Raw genomic sequence first — 13814 nt, forward strand, 5'->3', positions numbered from 1 at the left:
TAAACAAAGTTAAACGTTTCATTAAACACATCATCTCCTCCGAGAATACACGATGTTGATATTTCTTCATTTTACCGAACACTTCATAGGAAGTGTTTGTGTTCGTTTAGAATTATTTTGCCTAAAAACCAGCCAAGAGCGTGTGGTAATCCACTGAGTGAAGACTAAGAAATGGTGTGCTGGAGCACTCGGGAGTGAGAGCTTTGCACTTATCACAGAAAGGAAACTACATGTTCCAAACCTTCTTCCTCAGTAAAGTGAGGGACTCCTTAATTTTATCAACCAGGGCCTCGCTCTTCCCCTCAAACTTCAGTCCAAGCTTCCACTGCTTGATCCAGCTGTATTTGCTTATGAGTTTTTCTGGTAACTAGAGTATCAAGAAACAGAGAGAGAGAATGTTAACATTCCAGAAAGGCCATCACACGATCCAAGCTATAAGAAACAATGAAGCCTACAAGACCTACCTTCGTTTCCAGAATTAATTCCTGCACATCTGTCTGGGTTTAGGACAGCGGACCCAAATCTGGAAGTCAGGAACTCGGAAAGACCCACCCTGAGGAGGGCTTCTACAGTGAAATGGCAGTTCTGGTTGAGACCCAAAGGCACAATGTACCTGGCTGGGTTCCAGCCGCGGGGAGGAACGTTCCACAGCACTTTGTAAGGGTACGTGAAGGCAGTGTCCACACCAGGTCTTCGCGCAAACCACCCAAGCAGCTGCTGGGCTCACTGGTGCCTCCCTACCACTCCCTAATGCCTGACTCAGGAAGGCGCTTTGGGCCTGGGAGATGGTCCAGGATAGGGTAAAAACCTGTTCCTTTCCTGACTAGGAAAATAAAACCTAACTTCTGATATTTACACTATCATCAAAGTTTTCATATTAAAAAGAAATAATATGGTATCTAGTTTAACTACTCAGTGTAGTAAGATAAAAAATACAACTGAGAATACGACGCAGGGGTTAAGGGAGTTGCGATGGGCTAGCTCGTTAAAAGAACTGACAGCCGAACTATTATTTTGCCTGTTTCCTTTTTTTTCCTGGAGCGTTTGCTATTTTGTTTTCCCCTCATCATCAATAGAATCTGGAGTCTGAAAAGCAAGCTGGGACATAACTGGATCGATGTCAGCATGGGAACTCAGACTTTCCCAACAGTCCTGGAGAAATCCATATAATTAGGCCGGGCACAGGCATGTCCCTTCAGTGCTATAAAATGCAGAAAGGAAAAAAGAGTTCACCTCCAAGTCAAAAGATCATTAATTCCTCCCTAGAACCGAAGTTTGTTTAACAGTTATAATACAGTTTTAAATGAGGCCATGTGTTCAGTTCTCCTGGAATCTAAGGCTCTGAAGACCCTTTCATGAATGGGAACTCCAGTTTTACCTTCTCTTTACAGCAGTCATGTGAAACTAAGGTGGTTTCATCTCTACAAAAAAACAAAACCACAATAGGGACGTAAATTCCTCTTTAGGTGGTTACCACAATGATGGTGTTAATGGGGGAGGGGTTGTGTTCTCATCTTATTATGATGACAAATGACCACCCGCCCAAGAGCAGCCCAGCTCTGTGCCCACACTGTCCTACATTTTAGCAACATGTGGGCAGTTCTGCTGCAAACTTTCTATCAGCTTCTCTGGTTTGTCACCAGACTCTAAAATGCCCTCAAGTGGCAATAAGCTGAAATCACAACTGGGCACAGAGAAGTGCAATGAGCAGAAAATACTAGCTACGCAGATGTGAGCTGGGAAACGGGGTGGAAGGAAGCCCAGAAAACATGAGCATCACGTGACATTGTGCATGTACCTAAAAAGCAGGCACGATACTCAACTACTCAAGAGACCCCAAAGATCTAACTACACAGAGCAAAACCCAAATAAAAGTCCATTTCCTCATTCCTTCCATGCATGGGCCAAAGTATTGCTGGAATAATTATCAAGGGCTGTATATGCTGGGAGCTGTGGAGATCCTGGAGAAAGCCCAAAACTGAGGTGTGAAAAGAAACTACGAGGAAAGAATAATGGAGCTGAAATTCTTTACTCAGATGAAAAAAATGAGTATAGCTTTAAATGCTTTCAGGGGGTCATGCCACATACAACACACACACACAGCCATTCTTTTACACTACACACACAGAGACTGGACTTCTGTTAGGGTAAGAGAGACGTAAAGAAGACACAAAATTAAAAACAAGAAACAATGATGGGAAATACTTAATAAAGCAGGCAATTAGCTTAGGTGTAATTTCATTTGTGACTGAAATATAAAAACAGCCTGTTTTCTCTAGCAAATGTCCATAATTCTCGAAATCAGCACCATGGTTAAAGGGATAGCAAGTAACAAAAATGTGGCATCCCCAAACTGTCTCATGAGTTCTGATATACAGTCTATCCCACCCTAAGCCAGCAAACACTGTCACAGGTCCCACCCACTCAGAGACATTCTAAAACTATGGAACCAAAAGACCCCTGCCCCGAAGGATACCACCTCTTGGGGACCCGGCTGCTGCCCAAGTTTAAGAACAGCCAGACCAAGCCACGTCCAAGGTCAGGGTCAGGGTCACGGTCAGATCACCCGACTGCAGTCAAACACAGAGACTAGGATCTGGACAGAAGCAGGAACGACAGACAGGGAGCCAAGACACGATGACAGGAGGTGAGGGGCGGCCGAATTGTCAGACGGGCCATGAACGAGCAAGGCCAGAGGAGCTGAGCAGCACAGGACGAACGGCCTGGGCCCTCCTCCACTGAGCTCACGTTAAGGGGAGGGTCTCGGTCTAGCGCTCCTATTTCCCTTGAATCTCCTGAAACCAAGCGTGTTCTAGGAGAGAGGGAAAATGGCAAAACGCTACAAAGACCATCTCTCCAAATGTAAACGGAAGCAGATACAGCCAGCTACAGGGTGTGTAGCTTCTCTGAGCTCACCGAATTCTTGACGGAATGCAAGCTGAGGTCAAGGGATGTTTAGCACAGCATGCAGCCTGCAGGCTGGGCCAGGGCTGGTTCTGAGTCTACAGACTCGCATACAAACTCAGGTGTCCCAGGACCTGCCTGATGCCCAGTGCTGAAGAGGTGGGTTACTACAGAGCATGGGCAGTTCAGGAGACCCTAATAATGCTGAAACTAGGTTCCCTCCAACCTGCCTGCTGAGAGCAGCCTTTTTATGTCCCCAGAATTGGTCAGTGCTCCAAGGACTTCTAAAAGCCCCGTGGACACCAGGATATATGCCTGTCACTGGATGCAGGGTAGTGGTCAGAAGAGGCCCTTGGCAATTCAGAAAGATCAAGGATCAGGGGAAACTGAGACAGACTTATTTGCCAGATAGTTATTGTGTTTATAACAGCGAGCCTACCCCATTTTAAACCCCATAATTTATACCAACTTGTAACAGCAAGCATGGCTTAATTAACATGACAGCATACAAGTTATTCTGATTTAGTAGGAAGATGGGTAAGAAATGGGCACAGAGACTTTCATACCAAAACTCCTGTAAGACCTTCTTGTTTGGTAGAATAGAGTTAAGTATCACCTGATCTGCTTGTCAGGTGACAAGCATCAGGTGTTAACGCTCTGCTTGTCATGAGCGTTAACTAATATTAAGACGTCTCCTTATTACAGTTCACAAGTAGTCTCTGGTAACAGAGAGACCCCCCTTGCGGGGTGAGGCGGTCCAGGTACCCCACCACCACAGTGCGCCACCGGCTTCTGTAGGCCTCACCACCCGTCGGTATTCGTACTTGGTTCCACCCCAACTTCGTCCAGTCACGCCGCACCGCCCTCTCGCTCACTCATCGAGACCCTTGTCAGTGTGGACCTTCCGACAGGAGACCAGGCGGAAGGGCCAGAATGAGAACAGGGATGGAATGCCATCCTCAGGAGGCTGTCTGAGACACCTGGGAGGCGGTTAAAAACCAGTCTGGTCAAGTGCGACTACCAAGTCTGTGTACCCCTTCCTGCACTGGCACTTCAAATGAGAAGCGTGTGGTGCATCTGTCACCCGCCCAAGACACACAGCAGAACAGACCCTGTCAGGAAAGTGCTCACATCAAGGGAATCTGCTGGGGGCTGGAAAGTCAACACAGGGACAAGTCTTCTAGTTGGATGAGAGCAAGAAAAGTTTAATAAACTTTCATACTAAACTCACGATCAGGTATGATGTGCTTTTTCTCCCTGACGTGGGCCTCTTGGCATTCGAGAAAGGTTAGGTGACAAAAATAATACCACTGGGACCAACTAATTATGCTCCCAAGAGAAAAACTCTACTTGTTGACTGATACATACAGAAAAGGGAAGAAATTAGAAAGAGTACTTGAGAATTTCCGCATGACTCAAATGAAGTCAGGAAAACCACCTTAAAGCCCCCATTGCTCATACACGCAACGTGCTCTCATACCGATCAGAAACCAAGCACAACCTACCTAGACTATTTTTAATTTGGCAGATAACCTTACCCAAATGTATCCTGTTAGTAAAATAAAAATTATGCTTTACTTTCATGGAGCGTATTCTGTATGTTTAATTATGTAGAACACTACTTGCACCAGAGTTCCTTGGAAAGTTAAAAATTCAAATTCATTACATCAATTAAGTCCATAAATCTAAGCAGCCCCTTAAAGTAAAAGGCTCAAAGGCAAACAGCCTAAAATTGAGGAGGATTTTATGTCACAATCAATAAATAAAGCTATGGTTGTCAAACAAAAGTTAAAGCAAAATACAGTGAGATCACCCATGTCTGCTTCCCAAGCAGTGTCTCATGTCCACAGGCATGCTTTTGACTGACCAACAATTCTGAAATATTTCAGTACTAATATATGTCTAATTTGCAAAGCTAAAAATAGCCTAGTGTATCAATTTCTTTTGCTCCTTTCTCAAAAAAAACCACAAGCTAATACTGAGAAATGTGCTTAAGATGACATATCTTTGGGACTTCCCTGGTGGCACAGTGGTTAAGAATCCGCCTGCCAATGCAGGGGACACGGGTTCAATCCCTGGTCTGGGAAGATCCCACGTGCCGCAGAGCAACTAAGCCCGTGCACCACACCTACTGAGCCCGTGAGCCACAACTACTGAAGCCCATGCGCCTAGCGCCCATGCTCAACAAGAGAAGCCACAGCAATGAGAAGCCCACGCACCACAGCGAAGAGTAGCCCCCGCTCACCACAACTAGAGAAAGCCCGCGCGTAGCAACGAAGACCCAATGCCACCAAAAATAAATAAATAAAATAAATATAAACTTATATAAAAAAAAAGATGATGTATCTTTGGTTAGAAGAAAGTATCTTTCACAGGTATTGTTTAAATAGTTTATACACACGTGCTTTGATACCAGTTTATAAAGTAGATAATCACCTGAGAGACAGGTGGTATCCTCCACCCACTGATCCTGGTTTTGCTCTTTGAGGGTATGTGATACCCCGTCCACCTAACAGACCTAATTGGCTTAACTGCCAACGAGTATCCTCTAAAAGTCTTTATTCTAGGCAAACACCCCAGCTCCTTCAACTGTTCCCCAAAGCAGATGAGCCATGTCGGGCACACTCCCCCCTGTACTGAGGGTACAGGCACAGAGCTGCACTCGGTCCTCAAGATGGGGTCTGACCAGCCCCGTTCAAGACAGGGCTGTCACTGCCTGTGTTTGAGAAGCGTTCCTCTTAAGGCAGGGCTTCCTTATCACTGCAGGCATCCCACATCAGTGGGCTCGTACTGGGCCTGCAATCCATTAAAATCCTGACTCTTTCTTCCCCCCTCATAAGCTGCTGGTAAGGCAGATCTCCCACAGCTAGCACTTTGAGTTCTGGTTTGGGGTTTTGTTTTAATACAGGCACAAGATTTCCTATTTTCTTCCAAGTAATGTCATATTGTGAGTTCTGCTCAATCGTGCCTGCCCACCAAACTCTTTTGGGATATTCTATCATCCAACCTATCATGACCTCAAGCTGATGTGTGTCGCGGATACACGACACACTGATAATGTGACTTCCTGGGGTGTGGATGTAAAACCTTAAAGAGGGCCCGGCAAGGGACACAGCCCCTGACCCTCACCTCCCCTGGCTGAAGGCAACCATCTCTCTTCTAGTGTTGCTGCCCTGCCGCCTGCCAAGCCAGTTCTCCTAACACTCTGCAGAGGGTGCTGCTTCCCTGAACTGGAGCTAGAACCACAGGAACCTGCCTCCTCAAACCCCAGCAGGTTCTCAGACAGTACAATACATAGCCCACTTGGTAGAGACTCCAACACCGAAGTCAAACTGCCCTAAGTGCTATGAACAAACCCTAAACACCTGCTCCCTAATTCAGCTGAAGCACTGAAGGTATTTTATCACCCTCCTCTTCTGGGGAAATAGCTGTCATTTTTGGTCGCTTTGCTATGCAAAATCATCTCAGCCACACAAAACTGAATAAACCCACACACTGACGTCACACCGCAGACAGTACTAGCACATGGCACAGGGCAGAGAAGGGGAAGTCTTTCTCACAAAAGCGACTGGAAACATTGCAGACTCAAACCTGCAGCAGCAGCGTACCAGCGTGAGCTCCGGGTCCTGCAGCCAGGAGGGCAGCGCGGCCGGCTGGCTCATGGCCTGGAAGAGCGTGGCCCTCAGCGCGCAGTAATTATCTCCACGGACTCGCCTGATGGAGGTGAATTTCTGAGACACCTCCTCGTAGCCCTGGACAAAAGCATCAGAGAATTTAAAATGGTCATTACTGACTTCAGAAGAGTGGGGAGAATTTTATTCCTGTGGAAAAAATGTGCCCCCAATCACTAGAAGAACGGAAACAAGACTGGCTGAGTCTTTCATGTAAGATATTTGAATTCTTTTTTTAATTAATCAAAGGAAATTAACAAATGTTAGCACTGTACATAGTATCAGCATATATAGCAGACGCAACATACTAGAACATATAAAATAATACACCAAGTACTACTAAAACACTAGTCACCCCCAAAGTTGGAGTTATATGCCCCTTAGCAACCGTTGTAACATTCACTTATTAATAACCAACATTCTGAAGGCTTTAATCTGTGTTTAGATTGACCCTAAACTCTTTAATGAAGAGACAGGAAGAAAAGAGAGATGTACCCAGCTCGTATCTCCATATTAAAAATAATACCCCCCAATCCCAAATTTCCGTGAAATACATAAAAAAACTACATGCTAGGAGGTGCCTGGATAAATTGTTAGACTTTTTCAAAAAGCGGATTTAAGTGTCATTCTCGTTCAGCCTGGAAGTGAAACAAGGAAATGAAAATGCTCAGTGACATGCTCAGTCAACTCAAATACAGCCATCCAAACGGACCATTTTGAGCATGCCCCCCAAAAAGGACACCATCAAATCCCAGTGACCTGGTCCAGGGACCCAGATGACTGAGTTCTCCGCTGGACACTGCTCGGGCATCGGCATCGACTTCGTGGCTTCCCCACCTCACTCGCCCCCGACCGGGCAGACCTTTCGCTAGTCCTGCTCTTCCGCAACAATCACTCGAAACCCTGCTTCCTACCCACACTTACACAAAAGAAGAAGTGTCGCCCTCATGGGGTGGGCACCATGTAGACAGTCATCCTGTGTCCAGGCACTGCACCCTGTTATTAGTTGTTTTCAAGGTTCAAGTCACAGGACGATGTTCTAAGTGGATATGAAAGTACGTCTTTCCAATAATAAAGTTTTGAGAGTTGCATTTTTATTCAGTGGCCCAACCGTTGCAATGTAAGGGCCCGTCAAGCAGACTCATGCCTGCTAATATGCACCTCTTCCCTATGGTGAACCCCTGGTTATCCCGAATACTCAGGATGGCTAGTTCCATAGCAACTGTATCTTTCCAAGTGTGTAAAAGAATATCCAAAACAAAACAATTAGACAAATAAGGACTAAAAAATAACTGAGATCCAAGCTGTTATCAGGCCCAGAAATGCTCTAATGACTGCCACGGGTCCCGATGGGATGCTTTTCTAACTGATGTGCCTTTGATTACTTGGTCACCGAAGGGTCCAACTATAGGGTCATATCTTTACCTCAAACTGAAATCATAGGGGAATGACTTCAGCATGAGTTCCAAAATATGGACACTTGGATAACTTAGTAAACATCTTCAATCACAGGCTTTAAGGTGCCAACTGTTAGAAGAGATCCTTTAAAGAGACTGGGATCAAAAAATAAGGTTGCAAGTCAGTGTAAGCATTTCTGGGGAAGATGAGAAAATACAGTTTAGATACCTGGCCTCTGGTTATCTACTTTGATACAGAGCTGGAGGTCTTTACAAAATCTACGAGTAGCCAATATGCATATTCAGCAGATGGCCACACAAATCTAAACGTTCTTAAGCTCTGGCAGGAACTGAGAGTCCCAGGTATGTCGTGATCGAGCTCTCTAACGAGTGCCTGAGACACAAGTAGTCTACAGTCCAGACTTGCCGGAAACAGGGCTGACACTTGCTCTCAGAGCTTCAAAAGTGGCAGTGACATTCGAGTACGGTCAGCCCATTTCAGGGCAGGCATGGGCAGCTGAGGTGCCTGATGAAAGGGGCACAACATTTTCTACAAAATGAAGCTCTGAGGACAAGAACAAATATATTCAAATACTTAACAATTTTAAATCCTAAACAGTACAGTTCTAAACAAACAAAAAAACATTTTTAAGGTATTTCTATCAAACACGACAGGTCAATATCTCTAACGTGCCAGAAGTGCATTCAAACTTGTAACGTAAATAATCCCAAGAGAAAAATAAGTAAAGGGTATGTATAATCCATAAGTTACAAGAGGTGGTAGAAGCGTTAGGGTGAAACTGCCATTTCCGTAGCTCGGAGGAAGTCAGATGTGGCCACGCCTTGAACAGCCCGGGGTGCCGGGGTGCGCGTGTGGGGCGCAGTTGGACCGCTGGCCCCCAACTCTGTCAAAAACCCGCATGTAACTTTACGGGCGGCCCTCTGCATCCATGCGGCATGTAGTGCTGTAGTCCATATTTAGTGGAAAGATCTGCAAAGAAGTGGGCCCAAGCAGCTCAAACCTGTGTTTTTCAAGCGTCAACTGGAGTAGCAACTTCAATCTACAAAGGAACGCTGGATTCAGGATACATTTGAGGGGGAACCAGTACAGTGTGCTGCTCGACCTGCTGTGCAGTGGGAGTGGGTCAAGGGGCCTGACTCGAGCAATGACCCAACCCAGTCATAGCCACAGCGGGACCGTGTCATGGGAATCCCTGATGTCCCACAGCCTTGGAAGGACTACCTTAGGGTCATCAATCTATGCAATGGGACTGAAAGGGGGACAGCTCCTGGGATGCCCTAAATCAGGGGTCCCCAACCCCTGGGCCACGGTCCGGTACCGGTCTGTGGCCTGTTAGGAACCGGGCCGCACAGCAGGAGGAGAGCGGCGGGCGAGCGAGCGAAGCTTCATCTGTATTTACAGGCGCTCCCCATCACTTGCATCACCACCTGAGCTCCGCCTCCTGTCAGCATTATGGTGAGTTGTATAATTATGTCATTATGTATTACGATGTAATAATCATAGAAATAAAGTGCACAATAAATGCAATGTGCTTGAATCATCCCGAAACCATCCCCCTCCCCGAGTCCGTGGAAAAATCATCTTCCACGAAACCTGTCCCTGGTGCCAAAAAGGTTGGGGACCGCTGCCCTAAATAAAGGAAGTAGTTCCAGATCCCTCTGCTTAGAAGGTAGAGGAGAGTCCAGGCCCCTAGAACTGGAGGACATGGAAAGAAACCTGAGTGGGGACAGCAGATGTATGAAGTCTGCGCCTTTTACCTCACCAGGCCAGAAGGGCAGTGTTCCCAAATGACCCCAAGAGGACAACCAATGGCTGGCCCAACCCTGAACAGCACAGAGCCGTTCATGTGTTTTCCAAAGAAATCAAGTTACTGAATAACTGATTATGATTCTATGTTAATACTGTGACTCCAAACAAGTCCCTTATCTTTGGAGCCTGTTTCCTCATCTCTAACGTTAGAACACCAATAATTACATAGTCTAGTGGCAGTTGTCATAACTAACATCTAAAAATACAAAAGGACATATTAAGTAATTACTTATGATAGACTATTGGAAAGACTCAAAATGCGTGCATCCAGGCATCATACCTTTTTCATACATGTTGCTTTTTGCGTATTTCCCCTCCATTCTTTTTTGCAATAGTCCATGATATCCATTTCAGGAGCTACACTTAATCTGGGTTCTGTTAAAGAATAAAAAAAAAGGGGGGGGGGAGGAGGAAACAATGAAACAAAGCAACATCAGAATAATGGTACTGCTTTGCCTGAGATTTCCTTTCTCGCTCACTGCAGTCCCCTAAAATCCAGAATTCCACCACTGCCTACCACCTGGTCCAGACCTCCAGCACCTCGCTCCTAGGTGACCACCGAGGTCTCCCAGTGGGCCTCCCCGTCACCATACCCTACCAACCATTCTCCACACGGCAGCCAGAGGGGTGCATTTAAAACTGAAGTCAGACGCTACCCACCGCTGCTGGGCTCCAAGGCCTCCCATCACACTCGATTCCACTCCCTTACTACCCACAAGGGCCGCCTGCCCTGGCCGCCCACTGCCTTTCTGGCCTCAGCTCCCACCACTCCCCACACTGACGGTTCCTGCCCTGCCTGCGTGGCACCCGCTCCTCACTCCCTGAAGGTCTCTGCTCACCTCCTGACACTGACGCCCAATATCAAAAGGTCACACACACCCCTTCACTCTATTCCCCTTACGTGGTTTTGTTTTTCTTATTGGCACTGATCAACACCTGACATATTTCTTTTTCTGCACCCTGCCTTCCCCACCCCTACACAGACACACAGACACACAGACACACACCACACATACACACGGCACAACATGAGCTCCCTGAGGGCAGGGGCTATGTTTTGTTTCTCAGCTGTGCCCTCAGCACCTGTAACCACACGGACCCAGGTGCCCATGAATAATGTTCAAATTAAATACGCAGCAGTCTAAGCTCTGAGAAGATACATCTAATGATTTGTAATTTGTTTCTTACATCCATTATACAAAGAGATAACCCCTCTATTACAAAAGTATATTTAATTGTCTTTATTTAGTTATATCCTGCCTTGATCCCAAAAGGCTATAAACTGTTGATAACCAGCCAGAAATTAACGGAGCTCTCAACATTAGTTGAACCACAGACCTTGTCTGACTCTAATAACACATCCCCCCAAATTAAAAAATACAACTTATGATCAAATGATATAGCAAAAATATGGCCTTTAAACTTTCCTTGTTTAACATATGAGGTTTGAGATTTGATTTTGTGGCATACGCATATGCACACACATGCGTATGTCTGTGTGGATGTTCTAGGAAGAAAGAGAAGTAAATTCCCAGGCATCTCTTGACTTCCTTTTTAAAATACTGAAGAAGTAAATGTTAGCAAAGAAATCAGGATATACACACAGAAGTACCTTACAACATATCTACTCAGGAGGAAGTTGAACACAAAATAAAGATGTTATATTCAGCTCAATTCAATAAACACTTACTGCGTGTCTAGTATGTGCCAAGCTTTGAGCTCGGAACGGGGGGGTATGAAGACGTTAAAGCCCCAGATTCTGTCCTGAATGTGTTTAGAGGCTAGTGAAGAAGAAAGGACCACAGGTACTCACCACGCAGGGTGTGACGGAGGAGGGATGACTGATTGGAGGAGCCCAGCAGGAGCCCCTAATCCCTGTTTGCAGTTCAGGTAAACCAATTTTTTTTTCAAACACAAAATGTAAGAACCGCCTGTTTTAAAAATCTCATGGAAAATCCTTTCACAAGGAAAACAAACCTTTTATACAAAAGGGAAAATAACACATATACAGATAACAGATACATTTATCTGTGGCATAAGTCAGGACTGGCTTAAAGGTAAAACAGACCCCTGGGGCATAATACACGGAGACCACAAATACCACCGCTGCAGAGCCAACCCTCAAATACAAACCAGTCATTGTTTGGAGTCAATAAACACTGTTTGAGTGTCTATTTAGTGGAGGGAAGATTTCCCTTTTATCGCCTTCTTACTCACCTCCCCGCAAAGCTTGGGGAACTACAAATGTCCAGAGCTGAGGACACTTCTCGGGGCACGTTCTGCCACGAGGCAGAGCATGCTTCCAGCTCAGGAAGGGCCTCCCGGGAAGAAGGTCCAGCCTTGCCACTCTCCTCACTTGCAGTCCTCTTCCTGTGTGCACCAAGACAGGACCCGGCCCCTGGTCAGCGAGGCAGGCCACACCTCAGGACTGAGGGGAGAAGGCAGGAGGCTCAGCGGGCTCAGAGGCCAAGCCACAAGCCACAGCCCTGTGCTGAATCAGAGGTCCGCGTGACACGGTGAGGGTGGAAAATGGGTACTCGCAAAGCGCCAGCATCAGAATTATACTTTCAGTCCCATCCTGCCGCCATTCTTTGGGAGGAGGGCTCCAACCGCCACCGCGTGCCATCCTCCAGGCTAGAAGCTGGAGACACAGGACAGGCAGTGCCTGACCGCTAGCGGTTTAAGTATACAACAGTTCCTTGCTTTGTTTAACTGCATCCAACACAGACTGATTAGTGTTCCCAGGAAAGAACATTTCTAGTGGCAAAAAATCCCCACAAACACTCTCGAGAACACAAAAAAACACAAAGGGGGAAGCTGAAAATCAGAGTGGCAACCAGAAGCCAAAATAACCAAGAGGTCTGTTCCTTAACCACCATATGGTGACAAAGACAAGGATTCAGACTCTCAGAGGATGGGAAGTTAAAACTGAACCCCCCAGAACGCTGGGACTCTCAGTTGAGAGGCTAGGGCAAGAATCGCAAACTTTTTCTCTGGTGGGCCAGAGAGCAAGTGACGTAGGCTTTGAGGGTATGAGGTTTTCTCTCACAACTACTCAACTTTACTATGCATGAAAATCACCATGGGGGATGTGTAAACCAAGAAGTCCCAATAAAACTTTATTTACAAAACCAGGTGCCATGTCAAATTTGGCCAGGGAGCTATAGTTTGCTGACCCCTGGGCTAGGTGAAAAAAACCTTTTCACTAACAAAGAGAGAGCATAAAAAAACTCTCTGCCTTGGCCTGGGCTCTGACTCGGGGAGAGAGGAAGCCTCCCCGGAGAATTCATAGCCACGGGCCGGCTCTCACACTGGGACAGGGTGTGACCTCACACTAGCTGCAAGACCCTGGAAGCTCAGACCCAGCAACTAACCTAACGTGGCCCAAGGCAAGTGACTCCCTGGGTGCCTGGCAGAAACAAGGCCAAATTCTCTCACACTCAAGACACGCTGCATAAACTCTACACAGATACACAAAAGCTGAGCTTAGAATTCAAACTCTGAAGAAACAAGAAATAAGGAAAAATAGCAACTGGCATAATTAGGCCCACCAGGATTTTCAGATAATGGGATTATCAGGCCTGAAAGAGTATGTTCAAAATGCTTAAAGGAATAAAAGAAGGAATAAAAACATGAGCAAAGAGCAATACACTACCAAAAAAAGACCAAGCAAATTCAGAGGGAAAACAGAACCTTTCCAAAAAAGAAAGAAAAAGAAAATATTTCCGAAGGAACTGTCCTGAATGCAACAGAGGCTGAAAGTCAGAAAATATCTGAAAGGGTGTGTAACAGAGGGACCTGGATGACTGAATGAAAGCTAGCAAACACCTCATTAGAGCTATGAAAGGAGTAAGTAGAGAGAATAGGAAAACGGCAACATTCAGAAAGATAGTGGCTGAGAATTCTCCTGAACTGATGAAAACTAGCCATCCTCAGATTCAGAAAGTAAAAAAAAATCCCAAGCAAAATGTTTAAAAGAAAAAAAAAAAAATCCATACTTAAGAAACCTCA

General features: G+C 45.9%; 1 protein-coding gene across 8 annotated transcripts in view; it reads right to left on the reverse strand.

The window, feature by feature from the left end:
• OTULIN (OTU deubiquitinase with linear linkage specificity) overlaps window positions 1–13814 on the reverse strand; it is a 70582-nt gene that overhangs the window by 47155 nt on the left and 9613 nt on the right. For 6 of the 8 annotated variants that reach the window (XM_082453850.1, XM_082453851.1, XM_082453845.1 and 3 more), the window contains 3 exons: window positions 10084–10178; window positions 6513–6656; window positions 242–367 (listed from right to left, as the gene is read on the reverse strand). In XM_082453850.1, coding sequence (XP_082309976.1) covers window positions 242–367; window positions 6513–6656; window positions 10084–10178 — 365 coding nt within the window. The remainder of the gene's footprint in view (window positions 1–241; window positions 368–6512; window positions 6657–10083; window positions 10179–13814) is intronic. The other 2 variants (XM_082453846.1, XM_082453847.1) reach the window with 2 other exon arrangements.

This window comes from Balaenoptera physalus, assembly GCF_965194825.1.
Source record: "Balaenoptera physalus genome assembly, chromosome: 3".
In the NCBI taxonomy this organism is placed as follows: Eukaryota; Metazoa; Chordata; class Mammalia; order Artiodactyla; family Balaenopteridae; genus Balaenoptera; species Balaenoptera physalus.